The sequence below is a fragment of the Ciconia boyciana genome, chromosome 1 (assembly GCF_034638445.1).
Source record: "Ciconia boyciana chromosome 1, ASM3463844v1, whole genome shotgun sequence".
Lineage (NCBI taxonomy): Eukaryota > Metazoa > Chordata > Aves > Ciconiiformes > Ciconiidae > Ciconia > Ciconia boyciana.
The window spans coordinates 64,243,715-64,265,168 of NC_132934.1; the positions used below are offsets into that span (position 1 = coordinate 64,243,715).

Here is a 21,454-nt window from a genome sequence, read left to right on the forward strand (position 1 = left end):
TAGTATTTTCACAAAAGACAAAAAGCCAGTATCTTTAAATAAACATTGTCAGAGCAATTATAATGCAGCAGCATCAGAAACAGCATCAGATTCAGGTTAGCATTTTGGCTAACGCTGTTCAGGTTAAGCACATTGCTGGATGGTGAGGCTCTACTGTTTATCCTGATTAAGTTGGGGATAAGGGGAACCTCCAATTCCATATTAATGTTCTGATGCTCAACTAATTCTTGACCCAATGAACTCTGAAAAGCTTTCAGATATCTGTGTGTGAATTGAACAATATAGTTCGGAGGCTTCCAAGACCAAGTTATTTTTTAGTAAACAAATTAATTCTCCTTCCTGAGGATTCTCTAAAGGAAGACTTGCTACGATAGCAAATTGCCAGAAATAAAGAGTTGACACTTAGTATTTTTAATGTCATTTCCTTTCAGAATGCCTGATGTTGCACTACACTCTAGACACACAGGGAATATCTGAGAAAAACAGATCTGGTATTACTTAGAAGAGAAAACAAGTTGAGATCAAGCTACCTTTCCTATTCCTCCTTAGAGTGTGAGGGGATAGGGAATTGGGCAAGAGTGACCTTACATTTTCCTAAAATTGCCTGAAGTAGCATCATCTACCATCATCTACATCCTGCAGTTTAAAGGAAACAAACACCAAAGAGGATCCAGCAGTGACTCCAGCACACCACAGCAGCTACAGGAGTAGTTAACCAGGGACCTTTGGCCAGTTGTTCCATTTTTGACTGGACTTACCCTTCCCCGATTGCCTCTGTTTCAAACCCTACGTTTCCATCTCAACCTTTTGTCAAGCTTCAATCAGTTGCCAGCTGATTTGCCATCCCTCCTTCCAGTTTCGAATATTCACTTGAAAGGGTTAAATCCCTGACAATCCCTGACTAAGACCTTACTGTGAGTTTCACTTGCATCCTTGTTCTCTTTTGTTCTCTTCCCCTGCAAAGATAGTTTTAGTTACCTGCTGAGCAGAGCTGATGATAGGACATTTCCTGTAACTTCTTACCTGATAGGACTAAACAGGCCTCGAGCAAGCTCATTAGGCTTCCTAATTAAATCACTGATAACAGGAACTCAGGATGTTTGTGCGGAAGATAAGCACCAAAAAACTAGTTTAAATCGACCCCCTTATGACATTCTGAGGCCGAAGGACTGATGAGCTAACTCAATGACTATATATGGGCAAAGGAAGCCCAAAGTTCAACTAGCAGACAACGTGAGGAACACTACGGAAGACCACCAGGAGGGTGAAAAGACCCTAACCCTAATTTTACTGGGCATGCTTGGACTATGTAAATGAATTCCGGGAACTCATCACCATAAAACTGCCCTTTTCAGGAAATCTGATGAATATGTATGATTTTTCTGTATATGAACTGATGTGCTGTGTTAACCTGGCGAAGCACTTGTGGCAGAGCGATCCCCAGTGCTGCCCAGCGCTGCAATAAAGAATACCTGCTTAATAGTCATCCTGACTATTGAGTCCTGATTTCGGCTTTTCACAGCAACACACTCCTACAGAACCTTGTTTTCTCTAGTAGTAACAAGAAACCTGTTGTCTGGTTCTAACTGTCATCCGTATTATTCACATCAAATGCAACCTACTGCTTCCAGCCCTGTAGTGCCCATTACAATGGGGCAAACGCAGGGGGAAAGAGAACCAAGAAAAACCCACAAGATTCCTCTGTAAAATAATTGAAAATTTCAGTGTGTTTGGGCCTGAAGCACCGTGAGGTTTAGTGGATATGAACCAAAAAAGAAAAAACATCTGAGAAATAGAGAGCACAAAAAACCCCCATGTACTGTTAGAAATAGGTAAGGTTCCTCTGTAGTCTTAGCACTTACTGAATCTTCAAAAGGGCAACACGGCAAGGGATAAGATAACATGCATTAGAATGCCTTTCACTGAGAACAGTCCCGTTTTACATGGGCTTAGACTTTCAAATTTAAGAATCCTAACAAGAATTGCATAGTTTGCTCTTTTAATAACTGATTATTACATAAGTATCTTCATGCAAAGGTATAAAACAAAGAAATCCATTGTCTTTCAAGAAGGAAGAGAGGCTTGGAACCATTTCTCCTCCTGTCTCTGTGCACTGATGCAAGCTGAGGGAGAACCCAAGTCTAGGTAGGCAGCCCACTGAGCTTTGAGAGTAGTGTTTCCAATGTGTCAATTGGTAACTGTTAGTGTCTAACATGAAATCACTGCAGGAAGTAAGATTTTAAAAGCATACTTGCCTGTTTGTTCTTGCTCAGAAGAATTAAGTTCAAGCGTCAGGGTTTATTTTTGTCAAAATAATACTATAAGATTTTTATTTTTTTAAAAATGGAACAAGCATTTCCAGAGTGCTCCAGTGGGCAGATGAAAAACATATTACTTAACCTGGGAGGAGTTCCATAATCACCATCATTATTATAGTGAGGATGGTAAGTGATAAGATCCCACATTTTCATCTACTCCTTTGTGTCAGGATAGTTGTTCATGCAGCTGTATAGTGAGCTGGATCAAGAGCACGTGGCTCTTGAGTAGGAGCAGAGGGGAAGACCTCCACACTTTTTAGCAGCAGCGTCCATTCATATGAAAATCAAGCAGCTGTGGAACCTTACATTCAGACTTTGCTTGAACCAGGCCCGGACACCACACTGCTAACAAAAGTAACAAAGCTGGCTCCCCTGCCCATTCATTTCCATCCCATGCCAACACAAAGATTTACGCTGTCATGCAATGAGCCAGATTAGGGAATACGACGTCGATTAAATGGGGTTGTGCCAGGAGACAAGAGTTAGTTTCCACGATAACAGTTCTCACTGGCTACAGGCTCACAACACATATGCCTCTTCAAGGAATGCTACTCTGCATTTTAGACATGTAGGGGAAATCACGGCACATTCTTACTCTTCTTCACGAGTTACATGCTGCATCCACAGCAACGCCATCTCAAGCCATTCAGCAGAATGGATATACGGCACATACTGTATTACTTCCAACTCAGTTCTCAATTTCCTGGGAGTACATTCCAGACTACTGAAGCACCCTGAGACAATAGGAGGAGACTGCTCTGGTCTGCCCCAGTTTCGGCTCATTTGTGTCTTCACTGTAGCGAACAGGTTTCAGAGCCAATTTAACAAAGCCACTGGATAATCATTTGTAGGTCCAAAAGGGCATTTTTGTTTGTAGATGCAAAGTGTTTTACTAAAAAAGGAGGGCTTAAGGGTTCCCTTTCTTCAGCAGAGATCAGTCAAAAAAATACTAGTTTTGTGAAAGGGAGCTCTCTTTATTAAACAGAGTGCTTGGAAGCAACTAGTAACTAATGTTCCCTAAAATGACATAGTCATTACAGAATAAATTAATTAGGCTTGCATAAGGTGATTTTCCTTGGTTTTACAGGAGTCTTGTTTGAAATTTTAACTATACAGATTTCAGAACAGAAAATACTAACAGCGAGTCACCCATACAGTTAAAATTTTTTAAAAACAGACAGGCTAGTTAACATTAATAGAAGGTATGTTAGAGACTGAAGACAGTGCCAGCTATAAGATTTTTAGCATAACTACACAGAAAATTAGGGCATTTCAATTGTGACCTACAGAATATTTTCTCCTCTTGCTGTGTATACAGACACCATTAATATTTGCAAGGCTTCTCATTAAAATGCATGGGGTTGAGGGTAAACTGGTTATATTTACACAGGTCATGTTTTTCTGTTAAAAACAAACACTTAGGAAACTTAATTTGAGAGACGATATCATGTGCAATAACGTCTGAATCAATTTTAAAAATAATTACTGCTTTCCTCTTGTTTCTCATTAAGCCAATACTGGTGCTGCAAATTTGGCAACTTCTTCAAACCAGTTTGTTCCAGAAAGAGCTGCTCCTATCTAGTTCTGACAGCCTGCTGCTGCTAGTGGAAGGGAGATAGGTTAAACCAACAAGCAAGCACACCTCAAGGGGAAACTGGCACCTACTGCCAAAATATAAACATTCAAAGCAACCACTAATCTATCAGATAAATTTATCAAAATCTGAAAGCTTTATTTACCACCCTTCAAAATGTAAATAGATGAAAACCAGACAAAGACTACTAGCTGTAATCCCCCCTCTGGAAGAGTGTTACAGGCCAGATTTTATGCTGCAGTGCATTGACTTTCTTGGAAAGCACTGCAGAGCTGAATTAAAATATTTCAGCTGCTCTGTGAAATGGTTCATTGTTTTTGCTACACATGCTCAATCTTCAAACATTTCAAATATCGCGTATTAGACTTCATAAATTGTAAATTTTGCAAGGGCTGACTCTCCAGCCACTTCTGCATACCTTAAATTCTGAAGAGAGAGTTTATGTTCACATCCAAGGCTGTCCAATGCATTTCCTTCGACAACACAATTATAAGAAGTGTCATAATGGTAACAAAGGGAAATACTGCTATTGTGGCATAGACAATATTTAAGTACAAGATGATGAATAAAAAACCTCACTGCCTTGCAATGAACATGCTTAAATGATGATGCAGAAGCTGCCAACAATTATGCCAATTGTCACTGCTGACTGTGATGAGCATTTGTTTCATCAAAATTAAAATACATTCTCAAGTCCTGAAATTGTCAAGTATTTCCAACTTATATGTAATGAATTCAAGCATACAAGATGCAAGGATTTTTAAGATTCAGTGACATTCTTGCATCATTTTCTGAGCAGCCTAGTATTTAATTTTTCAAGTTGCTAACATTTTGAAAGTGGGCTTAATGCTGTCTAGATTCATACATTCTATTGAAACACCATTTTGCAGACACTCCAGGTTCCTGTCAACAGTGCTCAGGTCCATTGTATCCACGTGCTTCTAGAACAAGGAAATTAATACCTTTCTCCCTGAATAAGAAACATGTTAGCATGTTGTTATTAGTATTTAAAAAAGATCACTGGGGTAAAAAATTTCTGTTGCCAGAGACTCTAGTACAGAGATGGACCCAGCCTTAGAGTTGTGAGCACAACACAGCTAGTAGTCATTTCTTTGTAGCAAGAAATTCCATGGTCTGGTCTTCATCTTTTAGACTTCTCATCTACTACCAGCTGAACATTCAGTAGTTGCAGTACAAGGCATCTATTACCAGAAATTATAGTTATCAAAAAGTAGGCAAGCAGATTATCATTTGGGCAGGTGGAGCCAGTCACAAGCCGAAGAACCAAGCCTTTCTGGAACACAATGAAGAAGTTGGCTCTTTTTAATCCTTTGTTGAAAAGATGAAAACTATACTCCAACATGTGATGCTCTTCACTGTTTCACCCACTTCCTCCGTTTAGCCCCAGATACCATAGTGTTCCAATCAACATTGAGCAGATGTGAAGGTAAAAAAAGCCTCAAAAAATAACTGCTAAGAATCTGGACCACATTAGAGGAATCAAGTTGGAAGCAGTAGTGGGAACAACAGTAGGTAACAGTCTTTAGTCAGAGTATTTCAGGAGAAATGTCATCCAAAACAAGAATGCTAATGCAATTCAAGACCTTTGGCTAGCTCACATTACTCCCTCTCTTCTTCGAGTGCTCAGATGCACCCTTGCAATCTGTTCTTTCACAAGTCTCCTCTTGTTCTCTAAATGATCACTACTCAATAACTGGAAGCTACCTATCAGGACTTGGGAAACTAGCCTCGTGGCCCTGTGCTGGTTTTGGCTGGGATAGAGTTAATTTTATTCATAGTAGCTTACATGGGGCTATGTTTTGGATTTGCGCAGAGAACAGCGCTGATAATACAGAGATGTTTTTGTTACTGCTGAGCAGTGCTCACACAGAGTCAAGGCTTTTGCTGCTTCTCACCCCACCCCACCAGCGAGTAGGCTGGGGGTGCACAAGAAGTTGGGAGGGGACATGGCTGGGACAGCTGACCCCAACTGACCAAAGGGCTATTCCATACCATATGACGTCATGCTCAGGATATAAACCTGGGGAAGAAGAAGGAAGAGGGGGACGTTTGGAGTGATGGTGTTTGTCTTCCCAAGTAACCATTACATGTGATGGAGCCCTGCTTTCCTGGAGATGGCTGAACACCTGCCTGCCCATGGGAAGCAGTGAATGAATTCCTTAGTTTGCTTTGCTTGTGTGCGCGGCTTTTGCTTTCCCTATTAAACTGTCTTTATCTCAACTCACAAGTGTTCTCACTTTTACTCTTGATTCTCTCCCCCATCCCACTGGGCGGGGGGAGATGTAAGCAAGTAGCTGCGTGGTGCTTAGTTGCTGGCTGGGGTTAAACCACAACAGGTCCTCATTTTTCAAGCCACTAGCCTCAGGGGAGTAAGTCAGGTGCCTAAACAGACATAGCTAATTTGAGGAGGATATCCTGCCTGGCTTCCAGCTACTATTCCAGAAGGAAATAGGTCTCCTGTGGATTGTACAGTACATCTGCCAGCCCTTTTTTGAGTATCACAGGCATCCCAGAAATTTAGAAGTGGCAGAACATATTCCAGTCTGGACAGTGAATCTCAACTTACCTGTCTACTCTATTCCACATATCTTTGCTATGGTGATTTCAAATTCCTGGTGGAAAATACAACTGAGGGGCACACAGAAGATCTCTTATGTAGTACCCAAACAAACTGCAGTCTCTAGCTCCAAAGGAAAACTTGGTTAAAATCACTTAAGTGTCAATATTCAGAGCGATCAACTTGTTAACTGCAGTGTTTGCTGCATCCATCTGTATTCTGCTATATAGACATCTATTTTGGAGTTCTCCTTGAGGACAGACTTATAGTTCAGAAGTCATCAATATCTCTATTATGTTTCCTTCAAACAATTTCAAAATATAAATTACAGTGATGTAACAAATATAATGGAAGACTCCATCAACTTTATCCATAAATTGTACATGCAGGGAATGGATCTTCCAAAGTACATAGAAATAATATGTTAATTTAGAATAATAGGTTCTGCCTTTGTTTACACTTTGTTTGGTGAGGGGGTGGAGAGAAGAAAAAGAAAGGGCAGGCTTATATTAAAAAATAGATTTTTTGCTAATTAGAATCATAGAATCGTTTAGGTTGGAAGAGACCTTTAAAATCAAGTCCAACCGTAAACCTAACACTATCAAGTCCACCACTACACCATGTCTCTAAGCACCACATCTACATGTCTTTTAAATATCCCCAGGGATGGTGACTCAACCACTTCCCCGGGCAGCTTGTTCCAATGCTTGACAACCCTTTCAGTGAAGAAATCTTCCCTAACATCCAATCTAAACCTCCACTGGTGCAACTTGAGGCCATTTCCTCTTGTCCTATCACTTGTTACCTGGGAAAACAGATCAATACCCACCTCACTACAACCTCCCTTCAGGTAGTCGTAGAGCGCGATAAGGTCTCCCCTGAGCTTCCTCTTCTCCAGACTGAACAACCCCAGTTCCCTCAGCCGCTCCTCTTAAGACTTGTGCTCTAGACCCTTCACCAGCTTCGTTGCCCTTCTTTGGACGTTGCTGCTCTTAGTATCTCTTCAATATATTCTTCAGTGACAATATGGTAATAGCATATTTACCACACAAGTACAATGCCCAGGACTTATATCCCCAGCAGTGAGAAAGAGGAATTTAATATGTATTTATCAATAAATTCTGAATATTTATAAAGGTACACTTTTAATCTGTGCTGAAATTAAGTCTGTTATATAACAAACACTTTAATTATTAACCTGGCAATATTTTAAGGATTTCTAGATTTTTGGGTTTGTTTTTTTTTTTTAAAGCTTGCTGTTGGCAGGGACAGAGACAATGAAATGCACGAACAATATTTGATTAAAATTCCCACTCTGGTAAATGTAGTCAATATGACAAAAAAATAAAGATACTTCTTATTTCCTGCAGTTTCCATCAGATAGGTCTGAGTGCTCTGCCAGACATTATTATTGGAATAAAAAAGGAAAGATTCAAGCCATTTCATTTATTTGAGCAAAACAACCCCAAGATTCCCAAACCCAGTCTATTCTGACTACTTGTTGTATGCAAAAGGTGTTTAATACTAAAGCTTGTCACATGCAGAATTTTTGCATCCATGAAAAAGCAACTCTTAATGGCAGCACAGAAATAATACTGATTTACTATACCAAAGTGACTCCATAAAGTTAAACTTAGCACTTGAAAGATGGATAAAGTTTCTTTGCAGTGTTGCCAAATTTTAATACCTTGGGTGGGATTCATCTAAGTGTTGATTTACATGAAATTCCCTTCATAGTCAATGCAGACCTAGGTAATATAGTTAGGTCATGATTTGTCTCAACCTTAAAGCAGATTTCTACACTTGGTCAGATGAGTCATACCTTAGAAGTATCCACTTCTTTCCAGTAACTACACTAATACTCTTATCCACTATTGGGCATCCAGTTGAATTGCAAGAATCCCTCCAATATTCTAAACCCAGGAATTAGAGAGGAGAATATCCTCCAAGTTATCTGCAAGTTATAAGCATTGCACTTTTGGGTGTAGATGTACAGGAATAAAAAACCAACTCACTTTATATTCTTCTGTGTGCCCAGTATCCCACAGCACTGCTGTAAGGGTTCAAAAAGCAAGGTGACCAGCTTTTTCCAGTTCCCACATAACCTTAAGACTACAAAGCTGAAGGAATATATGCATTGTGAGATCCACACAGACTATACAGCCTCCAAGAACCAGCATTGTTCCTTCTACTCTGACAATGTATTAATATGAAAATGACTGAATGTAACTAATACAATGTATTCCTTCCGGGCTGAAGAGATCTACTGACTGATCAAGTAAGAACAACAGTGATTTCAAATAGCTGCCCTACATCTCTCAGAAAACAGCAGGTGACAGAGGTAGCAGTGATACTACTTGTATTCCCACTGCATATCTCCTGATATTCCCTCTTGCTGTAATCTGCAGTAGATAACTGAACCATGAGCTAGACCCTGTTGGCCAATGTGAACATCCAGATCTGCTGAAGAAATCTAGTCTTCCCATGGTTTCCCCATTTTCCCAAAACCAGAGAAGAGCTCTGGTTCAAAGGTGCTTTCCCAACATGACACACTCTGTACTAAGAATGAAGCTAAAGGAAATTAATCTTCTACCAAAACTGGTCTTCGTAAGTGTAATTTACCTGTCTTTTAGATTCACTCGATGTATTTCCACCTTCTTGTGCCATACTGCCTGAAAGGATTGATCATATATTAATTTAGACAGTAAAGATCTGGAAACATTACACTTAGCCTGCAATACAAGTCTGGAAATGAACTAGGATTATACTTCTATTCCTACTTTATTTTTAAATTTATTTTTATTCACAAGGGTTCAACCACGGCATTGTGATTCTTAACCTACTTGTCTGGCATAATGACAAATGAAAAAAAACAACCAACCACAACTTTAAGGCAGAACAACAGCTATTCTGGCAAAGGTTTGAAGTCAGACATCTTGCAGCTCATAACACCTATACTATATTCTCAATAATTTAAATCAGTCAAAAGGCAGCCAAAGAAAACCTTATTAAATCTGACCTCGTCCCCATGGAACTGGGAGCTGGCAAAAAGGAAAAAAAACCCCACACAATAAATACAATCAGATTGGAACACAATACAATAATACTGTTGCTAAATGGACTTTAAAAGGATGCAAGATTAGCATTTAGCTTCTTAAAGAATCCAGACTACATTCAGCTCTTGCATAGAGTGGAACAGAGGAAGAAGACCTGGCAGTTTAATCCATTTGGGATGCCCATATATAAAGTCATCTTCATTCTGCCACAACAGTTTCTAGAATGATTATTTTGAGAAGAGAACTTTGGTCCCGTTGAGTTTAAACAACAGTGATAATCTAGAAGACATATGAGCTACCATAAACTGTAGCTTTGCTTCTAAATTGTATTGGGTCCCAGTTATAAGGACATTTCTAAGAAGAAAAAGGCAACAGAGGACTGTCTCCTGATCTGCAGTTGAACCTGCTCAGTCCATCAAGATACACAGAATTTTACTGATGCCAGTCTCAATAGTTTATACAACAAATACTTATTTGTCAAGTGGTAAGAGCAATTCTTGCAGGTCATTCTTATGATACAGATAAGAGTTACAACAAATGTAAAATAAGACCCTATTGCTAGGGGTCTTATTTTTAATCTTCACTGCCAGAAGATGTGGGAAGACCACAGGCCCTCCCCATACATTCCAGCCCAGGCTTTTTGGAACACTCTTTCACAGTACTGGACTCTGCCTTTGCTATGAAGCAGAGAATAACCATTTTATTTTACAGCTTGGAGTGTAGTATTTGAAGAAAGGGCTGCTAGTATCTCCGGACTCACATTCAGGTAGACTATGGGAGACAACCTACACCTATGTTTATCCCAGGAAAGAATTCTGTGTATCTATATTTTGAGATAATACTTACTCAGGCAAGATTTAAAGCATGAGCTCTGAATCCTCATTTGAGTTTCTTGCATAGAGAAGGGACTGAGGAACAGTTAAGCAAAGATTCTCAAAGGAGATCAAGTTCCTTTAACATTTGATTAAACTGAACAATCAAAGTATTCTAAATGGGGGTTTCAAAGAAAGATTTGCTAGCCAGTGGGTTATACCCTCATAATCCCCACTCGCTACCAGCAGTGGGAAGAGAAGTCAGAACTATTGAAGGCCAAGTAGTCTGTAGTTGGCAAGCTCAACAATTCACAGGCTAAAACAACTAAGAACAATAGCTGCTAATGTGTGATGAAAGACCCCCAAACAAGACAAAAGCAAGTAAGGAACAGAACTACTGAGGGCTGAAAACCAACTGCTTAAGCAAGCAAAGGTATTACTGGAACTGGGAAACTGTAAATACTCAAAAGAGCTAAATCTAACCCGGAAGCATGCTACCTCCAAGCCTTCAGTGTTCCCAGGACATTTAGCCATTACTGAGGTCCTGCTATCCAACACTACATATCATTACACAGCGCTATATTCATTCAACAAAGCTTGTCTGCTCAATACTGTCTTTATTCCAGCTTCTGACTGTTGCGCACTACCCTAATTTATCACTTTGGGGCTAGGGAATGCTATGAATTTCAACTTTTACTTGAAAACTATTGAAACAATAGTTACAAGTCACAGAACTTTTCCAAAAGGCAAAGATTATTCAAAGCTACTTCCGCTTCTTTTTAAACCACTTGACTAGGAAGGCAGGTAATTTACATTCCTACATTACTTTAGCAAGTAGTTTACTCATTTTAAAGCAGAGTCCAGGTTGGAAAAAAAAAAAGTATGTTTCAATTCACACTTTTGCTGTTCTAGCCAATCTTGCATAATACTCATTTCTAGTAACAGGCCTGTTGGTGCTGGGCTGTTTTACCAAGGCACTGTACCTTGCATTTAAAATTGGAACCTTGCTCCCACTTTAAAATGTCTTATTCTCCAGCCCCAGGAGAGTGCTGCAGCTTTCTACAATGTTTCCCACCTACTCATTCCCTGGACAGCTGCCAGTGTTCCCTCCCCTAACCAGCATCATCAGTGTTACAAGTATCCTGATGTAGCAAGTTCAGCAGCAGCCTAAGCGTAACATGAACTTCTGTTAGGCTGGTTTATAGTATTAGTTCAACAAACTTCAACTCCGCACATCCTTAACCATGTTGTGACTATATAGCAGATGCCTAGCAATGAATAAAGCAGATTAAGTGAACTTGTAAGTTTATTACCTGCTTTCTGAACTGAAGTAGACATCCCAGAAAATATATGGGTTTTTTCCAAGTCAACAGTTACATGAAAATAGTCCTGTTTCTCTTTTACTATGTACAGTACAGACACATGTGTCAGCTCACTGGGAAAATACACAGTCACTTTTCAAATTAGGTAATCATTTTAGTTCAAAGGGCATTTCAGCTACACTCTTGTTTTATGCAAATTGCACTATATTCACTTGAGGGACTACAGTAGAAAGGGGAACTCACCACTTTAAGAAAAAAAGTTGCCTGTGGCAACTTACTTATTAATCAGAAGCAGGAATCTTTCTACAGTCAGAAAGCAAATGGCTCAGTTCTCTTGTCTGTGTACTCCCACTTATGGAGGGTTCAGCACTGGAGTTGCAGATTCCTTTTTTGAAATGAGGATGTGCCTGTGACCCAAATCCACTTTAGAAACAAGGGCCCTCAAAACCCATGAATGTAGTTCAAACAGCTGTGCCTTGCTTACTGTCTTCCTTTTCTCCATAGCCCACTGAAACTTCAAAAATAAGCAGAAAGCTTGTTTAACATCAGTCTTCTGTCATAAGTTAGTAATGTATGCAAGGTAATACACAATTCTCTCCCATATAAAAGCTTCAAATAAGCATTTACTTGAAGCACTGGAGAGACAGTATCGAGTAATTAGGAATTATTTACCTCAACCTTTGGTTTCATATCTGACTTTACAAGACTGTTTCTTGTTAAGAATGGTGTAATTTTCTTAGTTACTTCACACAACTGTTTCATGCTTTCTTTGATGGTAAACATTTATGGTTTTTATACATTCTCTCTGGCCGTTAGAAAAAAAAAGTAGATATTTAGTAGATATTTCAACTATGACACTGATGTCTTCAAAGCTGTTTGAGCTGCAAGTATATAGTTTAAACAGCAAATGACTCCATAGCTACCTAATTGGTAAGGTAAATTTTAACAGCATCACTGGAATTTTTCTATGGAAACAATTCTTCTGTGACCTTTAAATTAGCCACAGAAAAAAGAATGCATCATTAAACTGTTACAGCAGATAAAAGTTAAATAAGAGATAGCAAGTCTAGCAGGAGATTTTGCTACTATTCACAATTCAGATGGATCATCTGCATAGGTCCACAATGCAATCTTCAGTTCACCTGAAGAACCCTGGAGGACCAGCATATTATTGTTAAGAAATCAGTGAAAATTACTGTATTAAAGTATTTTATCTTATTGTAAAAATACTTTAAAAGTCTAAATTCCCAATTTCAGAAATAACAGATTTTTCATAAACAGTCAGCTTATTCATACTAAAATACAGTCACATTAAAATTCTTTTTGGTTTTCCCCTGTCTTGTTTTTAGATTAGATATGATGGGCAAAATACCAGCTTCACAAGTTTACTGTTAGTGGGAAATTCCACTAAATAATATGGAAATTCCACCTGCAGCATCTGAACACAATCTCGCACAACCCTGGCATAAAGCTTTTCCTGTACAAAAGACCAGTGTTCTTTAACAACACTACATTCAGAATCAAGAGTTTCAACAAAACTCCCTTCTTAAATTTAACAAACTGGGTAAAGCTGAATGAACGTGGCCACTTTGCAATACTCATGTAAGTCAGCAGGCCAACTGAAAAGCCTGCTGCACGGCCTACTAGCTTTTCAGTACATTTCTCTGATGAACAAGCTAGCCCACAATGAGCACACTCCTTCCTCAACTTGCCTTTTAATGAACATATGCACCATTATTTTTCCCTTGCTCTTCAGACAAGTAATTTTCTTAAGAGGTATCTCTATCATATGCATTAAAATGACCCAATATACTTTCAACTAGACACACATCTGAGAATTTTTAAATACATTAGTATATATTTCCTCTCCTGTTACCTTATGATCTAGGAATCCTTTCCATTATTAAGAGTACTAATTGCTTACCACCAGAGACATTAGAAGCCGATTCTGTATTGAAACAGAGCCAGGTTGGCCTCTGAGGATTTAAACCTTCACTTAAAAAAAAAAACAAAACAAAGTTTCACACAACAGTTCAGCTATTTTTATAACTTCTACAGCCTAACTTCTAAAAGGCTCCTAATTCAAATGAACATCATTGCAATTGTTTTAACACTCATCTGATGTTTCTGATGGCTTCAGCTTTTCAATCTCCCACCTTCCATTGGTGAAAGAAGCAAGAATGTAAATGCATCTAAGCTACCCTTAAAATACTATTATGCATAAGATACATAAGATAAAAAGCATATATTATATGCTTATATTAACCATATATTTGAGCAAGCATGATTAAAGCTTCTTTCAGCATCATGTGGTACCATCTTGATGGTACCACAGCAGAAATAAGACTTGTGAAAGGATGCATAGATGCAACCATATATGTGCAAGTGTGAGTGCATACCCACACAAATAAAACAGACTCTTTGTAATGGCAAAGATGGAGACAATTCACTTTAAGCAAGTGCCAATATGAAAGATGAAATTGAAATAATCATACGTAGCAGGCAGATTAAAAAAACAAAATAAAACACCTTAAGTCTTCTTAGACTACCAAGACCTGGAAGAAAAGTTGATCTTCATCATAAGAAAGCTCAAATGAAGCTATTATATCCTTCAAACTAACTAATAAGGACCCTAATCATTATCAAACTGAAAGAGGGAAAGAACATGTTACATACAGAGAAATAAGAAAATTTAAGTTAATTTCAAAAGCTGTATTTTCAAGGTCAAGTGAAGTGATGACATCGGAAAGTCCAGATATCAACATCAGATGAGAGTCTGAAAGAGTTTAAAGCTATCTCGATAAGGACTGACTGTGGGACATAATAAAACAGCAGATGCCATCTGCATACATGAGGAGATATCAAGGGTTAAGTCTTCATTCCATGCCTTACAGACCTCCAAATTGTATTGGTAAACAAATATTTCTGGCATTAATAAGCTGAAATATGAAACATGAACATCACTGAAATCCTTGTTTAGTAATACTCTGAAGTATTTATTCCTTAATTAACAGCAAGTATTGAACATATTTGAGTTGTTAGTCTGGAACACTCCCCAAGAATTTATATCCTGGGAGTGTCCAAACATTACACACTTTTAACAGCTTCATACAGATTTGTTTGCTAGTAGGTCTGTCCACAGATAAAACAAAGAAAAAATAATTTCCTCTACTATTTTTGGTATCGTCACTAGTAAGATTTAATCATGATACCTGCGTAAAACTTCACTACACATTTCCATCCACAAGTTCTTCCCCACACCAGTTCCCAATCAGTGTTGCATACAGATTGAGGATAAAGAACAAACAAGGATCTATGCAACTTAAGTAAATAGTTTTGAAAAGGAATAGAATCTCAATCTATAACTTTGCAGTTCTCATGTACCTTTCAAATTTAAAAATTCCACAAGAGTACTAGGATGTCCAGATACTCCCCACATTACGAACATTGTCCTTTAATTAAGTATAGGCTACTACTCATTGAAGCACCACGCAGCACAAAATTTGGGCAAATGGCGGATTTCTAATAACAGACTTCTTGCATGCACCAGTTATAACTCACACAATCAAATACTAAAGAGTGGCCATTTGAGAAACAAAAAGAAAACAGACATTAAGTTAGCCAAGATATTTAGTAGCAGTGTCTGTAGACACTTGCTCACAAGCTAGTATCACATTTACAGACCCACTCTTGCAGCACTCCCCACAGTTTGTAACGTTCTGTGCCTAGCAACCCTTTTTTTGGCAATGCAACAATAAAAATATCACCTACATCAAATAAGTTGCCATTGGACATTCAGAAAACAAGCAGTGAGTCCTCCAGTGCTAAGACCATTGAAGACTGAGACACAGCTGACTCTGCAACACCTTAAACTTCAGAACAGTACAGAGATCGGGAACTCCAAGTTTTCCTTTCTATACAAGTTATTTTATTTCAAAACTGAATGCATGTGGCAGTATAGAGTATATCCATGCCAAATGCCCTTGCAACCAGCCTGCCTTTGCAGGAGGAATATTGATTAACATCCCCCACAGGAAACTCCTTCGCATGTCTTGACATTTGTCTTTGCCATTACCCATGCTGAACCTCGTATTCAAGTGAGCAACACTAGAATTCTTAATTCACTCTAGATCCTTAAGTTTGAAAATTTTTTTCACAGCACTCCTTTGTTAGTTGTTAGTATCTTTACAGAAAGAGAGCCAATGTTCCCCCAAGTAAACTTGCCTATATGTTGGAAGCTGACAGCACACTTTATTCTAGTAAAGTAAAAGGAAGAAAGTAAAGCGTTTCTGCTTGCAAACAGTTTACCGGAGACAAAAAAGCATATCCAGACTATACTTGAAACTCAGTTCCTCTTTAGCTGTTTCTCAACTAATTTGGATATTAGCACAACACACCATCTCAAGGCTGGTTCAGTGAAGCACTTTTCAAATCACATCCTCTCCTTTGTTCAAAACAGACTCCCTTTTACCAATCTTTCTTCAGGCTTCTTTTTGTGCAACGTGTTACTGCTCAGCACACATGCATAAGCAGTCTGTCTATCTTTCAGAAGCTTTTCATAGTTTGTAATTCTATTGTGTTCCTTACCTAGCACATTCCTTCCAGCACAAATAGCTTCCTTGCTATTTATTTCTTCAGTTTCATCACAGTAATCTCATAATTTACATCATGACAGGCATTTACTATCCAACTTTCTAAGCTTACACTCTCCAGTTTATTTCTTCAGGTCACTCCGCACAAACATTTTGCGCAACATATTACCAGAAGAGGTGACAGATTTGCACTGTTCTGTCCTTCCTTCCATCTTCTGAGAACTTAAGAACTCCTCCGATTATAACATTTTTCCTCAGTATAATCAGCTTTAGACACTGACACCTTTTTTTTTTTTCAATCCTAACTTAACAACTTTTTTTTTTCCTATCAGTTGGAAAACAGAAAGCAGCCAATGCACATCATCAAGTTAGGCCTTAGCTAGTTAGTATACAGCCATTGTCATTTTAACTGGGCCAAAATGACAAGAAAAGACATAAAGAATGCGTCAAGGAGAGTGGGAGATCTATACAAGTTTCTTCTTCCTATTGGGCAATGAACGGTAGCATGGAAGCATGAAAATAACTTGAAAGAAAAGTCGACAGGGTAAAAATGTCACCAAAAAATAGTATGTCTGTAAATTTGTAGAACGAGGAGGAATATATACTGTGTAATCCATTCATACAGAACCAACTTGCATAGTCAAAAGGACGGAATAGAGCTACAAGTTAACTGTTGCTACGATTCATTATTTCATCTATCATTTGTCCTCTCAAGCGGATGTTTGAATAGCACTAATCTTTTCATTCTTATGATGCATCTCATTTCTTACTCAACTACAGACCCTATTTCTGCTACATTTAAATAGAACATTTGGGAATTGAGCTCTGCTGTTCATGACCTCAAAACTTGTAAGATGATTATATTGTCTCTCAACCTGTGTTGCAACCCCGGAGCTAGCTGCATCTCTGCCCCCCTTCTCATTCCCAAGCATCTCATCTTGAAATATCTCATCATACACCAAGGTTTGTGCTTTTTCTGTTTGTTCCATGCACAACTTAACAGTATTACTCGTAGACATACAAGCAATAACATCCCCTGGATCAGCCAATCTTAAATATGGCTTTGGGTCTTACAGATTTTCGCATTCTGGAATGTCTGACTAGGCAGTCTGACTACTACATAAATTACATGCTAAAATTAAAGACTGAATGAATACACTAACACAGACATCCATGTAGATGAAGAGGCTCAGCATATCCTGTTAATAATATACTCAGGACTTTTTCAGATACTCTGAAGCAAAGCTGCCTCTCCACTTGTCCCAAATACTCCTTTCTCTCAAGAGGGTGTTCCTTTACAGATTGCTGCAAACGTTTTGCATAGTCAAGTTGTAATCCTTCTGGTCAGAACTGCTGGCAGGATGGTAAAGGTTTCCTAAATGCATTTAAAGGACAATGGCCAATACCTGCTTAAGAACAGCCAGTCTGGAGTTACTACTTCTTTCTTCATGTAGAATTTTTCACTTGAGCCCCCACTACACATCCCAATAAGCACAACCTCCACTATAGAGTGGTACCTATAGAGAAGCTTGATTTCCATCACACTTCCTCTTTTCTACTCAAGATTCTGCGGGACCTTCACCTGTTTCCACTAGAGGATGCTTGTTTGCACCTTTTTCTAAGATGAAGTTGCCTTTAACTAAATTAAGTGACCCCCTAGACCTAAGAGGGCTAGGAAAAAAGAAAAACATTAGGAGAGCACTTTCAGATTGTAGGAGTTTATTGCGCACTGACGTAAACTACTGTGTCGGTACGTGAGCTTACCAAAACTTCCTCGCAGCATTCTCCTTTCAGCGCGACAATTAAACAAGTAAGTTTTGCATTAATGCATTACCAGATCCATCCAGGCTGCCTATCACGTGGACAAGTGTTATTGCTCGTCCGCACTCGTTACCGCCCAGGCGCTCGGACCCTCCCCGGCTGAGCGCCGTGTGAAGAGGATGACACCTGCAGGGCTTCCCTCGAGGTGAGCTCCACACTGCCAGCCTAGAAACATTACTCAGAAAAGTCTGTTTTCTGCTACGCTCTTCTGCCTTCATATCACCCCGTATTAAGGTTTTCCGCCGGCAAGAGGCAAAAGCAAGCAGCAAGCCCTTCTGGGCGCAAAGCCCCCCCGGCGCCCACCGAGGGAAGCTGCCCTGGCCGGCCGCGGCTCCTGAGGCGGGCCCGGCCCCGCACCCACGGCCCGGCGGGGGGAGGAGGGGGACGGCTCCCGCCGCTCCTCTCTATCCACACAGCGAGGTCCTGGGGAAGTAAATTACTGCCTTCCCTTCCGAGGTGGGAAATTTAAAAAAAAAAAAAAATAATAATAATAATTAAAAAAACCCACACACGATCCGCCCGCCAGCCTTGGCGCTGCCGAGCAGCGAGCACAGCCCGCCCCGAGCCCGCCCTGACAGGTCCGTGCCCCCGGCAGCCCCACGGCCGGGCACCTGCACCCCGCCCACGGCACCCTGTGCTTCCCAAGTTCCCGTCGCGACAGCTCCCCGCCCCCCACGTCTGTCGCGATACAGAGGCCGCCGGGGGGAAGGGGGGGGGGCACGGGGTGGAGGGGGAAGCACCCCCAGCCACGGGGGAAGGGGGCCCGGCGGAGGGCAGGGGTCGGCCTTAGAAGGGCCACTTACCGGGCGTGCAGTGCAGGGGTGAGGCCGGCGAAGAGACGGGCGAGGAAGGGGGCGCCGGCGGCTGCGGCTCCTTGGGGGTGCCGGCAGCCGAGGAGGGGATGGCGGGGGGCAGCATGAGGTAGCGGTCGGGCTGCGGCAGGCAGCGGAGGCAGACCGAGTGGAGGCAGGGCAGCAGCTTTGGCCGCCGGCTCTGGATGGGCTGCCCGCACACGCCGCAAGTGTCCAACAGGTTGAGCGGGGCCGCCTCCCCGCCGCGCTCCGCCGGGCCCTGCCGGCTCTCGGCCTCGTTCTCCCCGCTCAGCGCCGCCGCCCCCGTTCGATCCGCCGGGCAGGGCCCCCCCGCCGCCGCCGCCGCTGCCGCCGCCGCTACTACCGCCGCTGCCGCCTCTTCCATTGTCCTGCGCCGGCCGCCGCCGGAGCGCCGAAGGGAGGCGGGGCGGCCCCGTTGCCCCCGCCGCTTCCCGCCCGCGCCGCTGCCGCCGCCGCGCCGACCCCCGCCCCGCGCGGCCCGCGGTGTTTGTGTGCCTGCCCCGGGAGGAGCCTGCCCCGCCGCGCGACACGGCCAACGGCCGCCCGCGCCCCGCCCCTCGCCACGCTGCGCCCCGCCCCTCCCCCCGCCGCGCCGCCCGCCCCGCCCCGCCTTGCCCCGCCCCGCCCGCCGTCCCGGCCCCGGTGCCCCGCCCGCCCGCGCCACTCCCCCTTCGGGGCCACGCCCCCCGCCGCCTACGTGCGGCGAGAGCTTCTCCCGTCTCGCCCCCACAGGAACCAGCCCGACCGCCGGCGGAAGCCCCGCCCCGAGGTGCCCCGCCCCCGAGAAGCCCCGCCCCGCCGTCTCCCCAGGCGGTTGGCGGGGCTCTGCCCCTCGGCGGGCGCGGGGCTGAGCCGGGCCGGGCGTGGGGCCGCTGCCAGTGGCGCCGGTCACCCACCGGCGTACACCCGCCACCTCCCGCGGGCCTGCGCCCCACCAGCCCACGCACTGCGCTACAGGCTTCCTACTGGCCCCACTGGAGCCCATGGTCCTCTCAGGCCCTGCCCAAATGGCCGTCCTCCCGTCTGGGTAGACGGCCTGGCCCGCGGCCAGCAGCGAGTGGGCAGCCTGGCACCGGCTGGGTGAGAGGCCTTCGTCCCTTTGACAGGCCATTGAAGAGGTTGTCCTTCTCCCCTGCTCTGTGTGCAGGTGTCGCTGTAAATTCTGGCCTGTGTTCGGTTTGGTGGATCATGTCTACGCTGCCATGCGCAGGCACCTTACCGGACTGAAGCTAACTGGCGATCGGTAAAATTAAAAGTACGACGGAAAAGTACAGTTCTGGTTTGGATGCAACATTTTATTGAATGCTTTACCTTAAGTACGCGTGCAGACATGAAGTACGCTTACACATTGGTCGCAGGTCAATTGTAAACTGATCCAAGCTCCTCAGAATATTCCAGGTATCTGCACTTAAAATCCCAGAGCGGCCAGCGCTCTTCCCGCTTCCGTGCAATCCCATCAAGACCCTAACATGGGACCTGTAATATATAGGAACATAAAAAAGCTGTACATGACGAAAGACGAATTTCTTCAGCGCATAGAACAAGCGTGTATGGGAGCATTGTCATGATTCAGCATCTCACATCCATAATTTACCATGATAACAGGAGAACAACACTACAGGTTGTTTCGGGGGGTGGGGGGAAAGCAGATTTGGCTTTACGATGAGGAACTGTTAAGAGATAAATGTAGTTCCCTGCTTAAGAATATCAACAGAGGGGACAAGCCATACTGTCTCAACTCTTCACCTCCCAGCACATAGGGAAAAAATGTCACCAGAAGCAGTTTCCCGAAGGCCACCTTCTGCCTCCCAGTCCCGCTGCCTCTCTCCCTCTGCTGAGAGTCACCAAGTGGTAGGGTAGAGCCCCGTCGTCCTTTTTCTCTGATCCCACACATGCTGGCTTGGCTATCCAACACCCTACGATGATGTTCTAGCAATTCCTTGTGACAGGAGCTAACATGCTGAGAGCATGTAAGTGTTAGTGAGGAAACGGGTTCAGAAATTAAAGCCAAGGAAGATGGTACAGGTTCCATAAGGTGAAAAAGTATCAAAAATGCCATTAGAATGGGTCTGTTGGGGAACAGGTAATAACTGAAGTATGTTTGGTTAGTTTTAATAGCAAACATGATTGGAAAGTCAGTGAATAATACATTTGTGAGGGATGATAGCAAGTCATAAAATCATCAAACTAGATGGTTTCTGTAACCAGTATAAGCTGTTTCTCCAATAGGTGTCAATACAGGAAAACAGAGATATTATCTAACGGTATGAAGATCAGCCTGTAAAGGATTCTGAGCAGACACTTTGTTGGAAATTATGATCCTCATGAGCCAGTATCCCAGAGATTAGTAAAATGATACAATTACGTTTCCTGCAACGCTTGTTTGCTTGGGATGTTTGCAAAGCTCACTCAAACTGTGCCATAAAATCTGTAGTCGCATGGCATCTGGACAGCATCTGATTTAAAATAAACATTTGATCTTGCATAATTTGAATTTGAATGTAGAGCCCTGCTCTCCTTCCTGTTAG

General features: G+C 42.1%; 1 protein-coding gene across 2 annotated transcripts in view; it reads right to left on the reverse strand.

Annotated features, from left to right (window-relative positions):
* TRIM24 (tripartite motif containing 24) overlaps window positions 1–19,453 on the reverse strand; it is a 65,294-nt gene extending 45,841 nt beyond the window's left edge. The window contains exon 1 of one of the 2 annotated variants that reach the window (XM_072871898.1): window positions 18,897–19,453. In XM_072871898.1, coding sequence (XP_072727999.1) covers window positions 18,897–19,290 — 394 coding nt within the window. In that variant the 5' untranslated portion in view covers window positions 19,291–19,453. Of the gene's footprint in view, window positions 1–18,036; window positions 18,481–18,896 lie in introns of those variants that run through there. The other variant, XM_072871909.1, reaches the window with a different exon arrangement.
* Window positions 19,454–21,454: the final 2,001 nt, after the last annotated feature.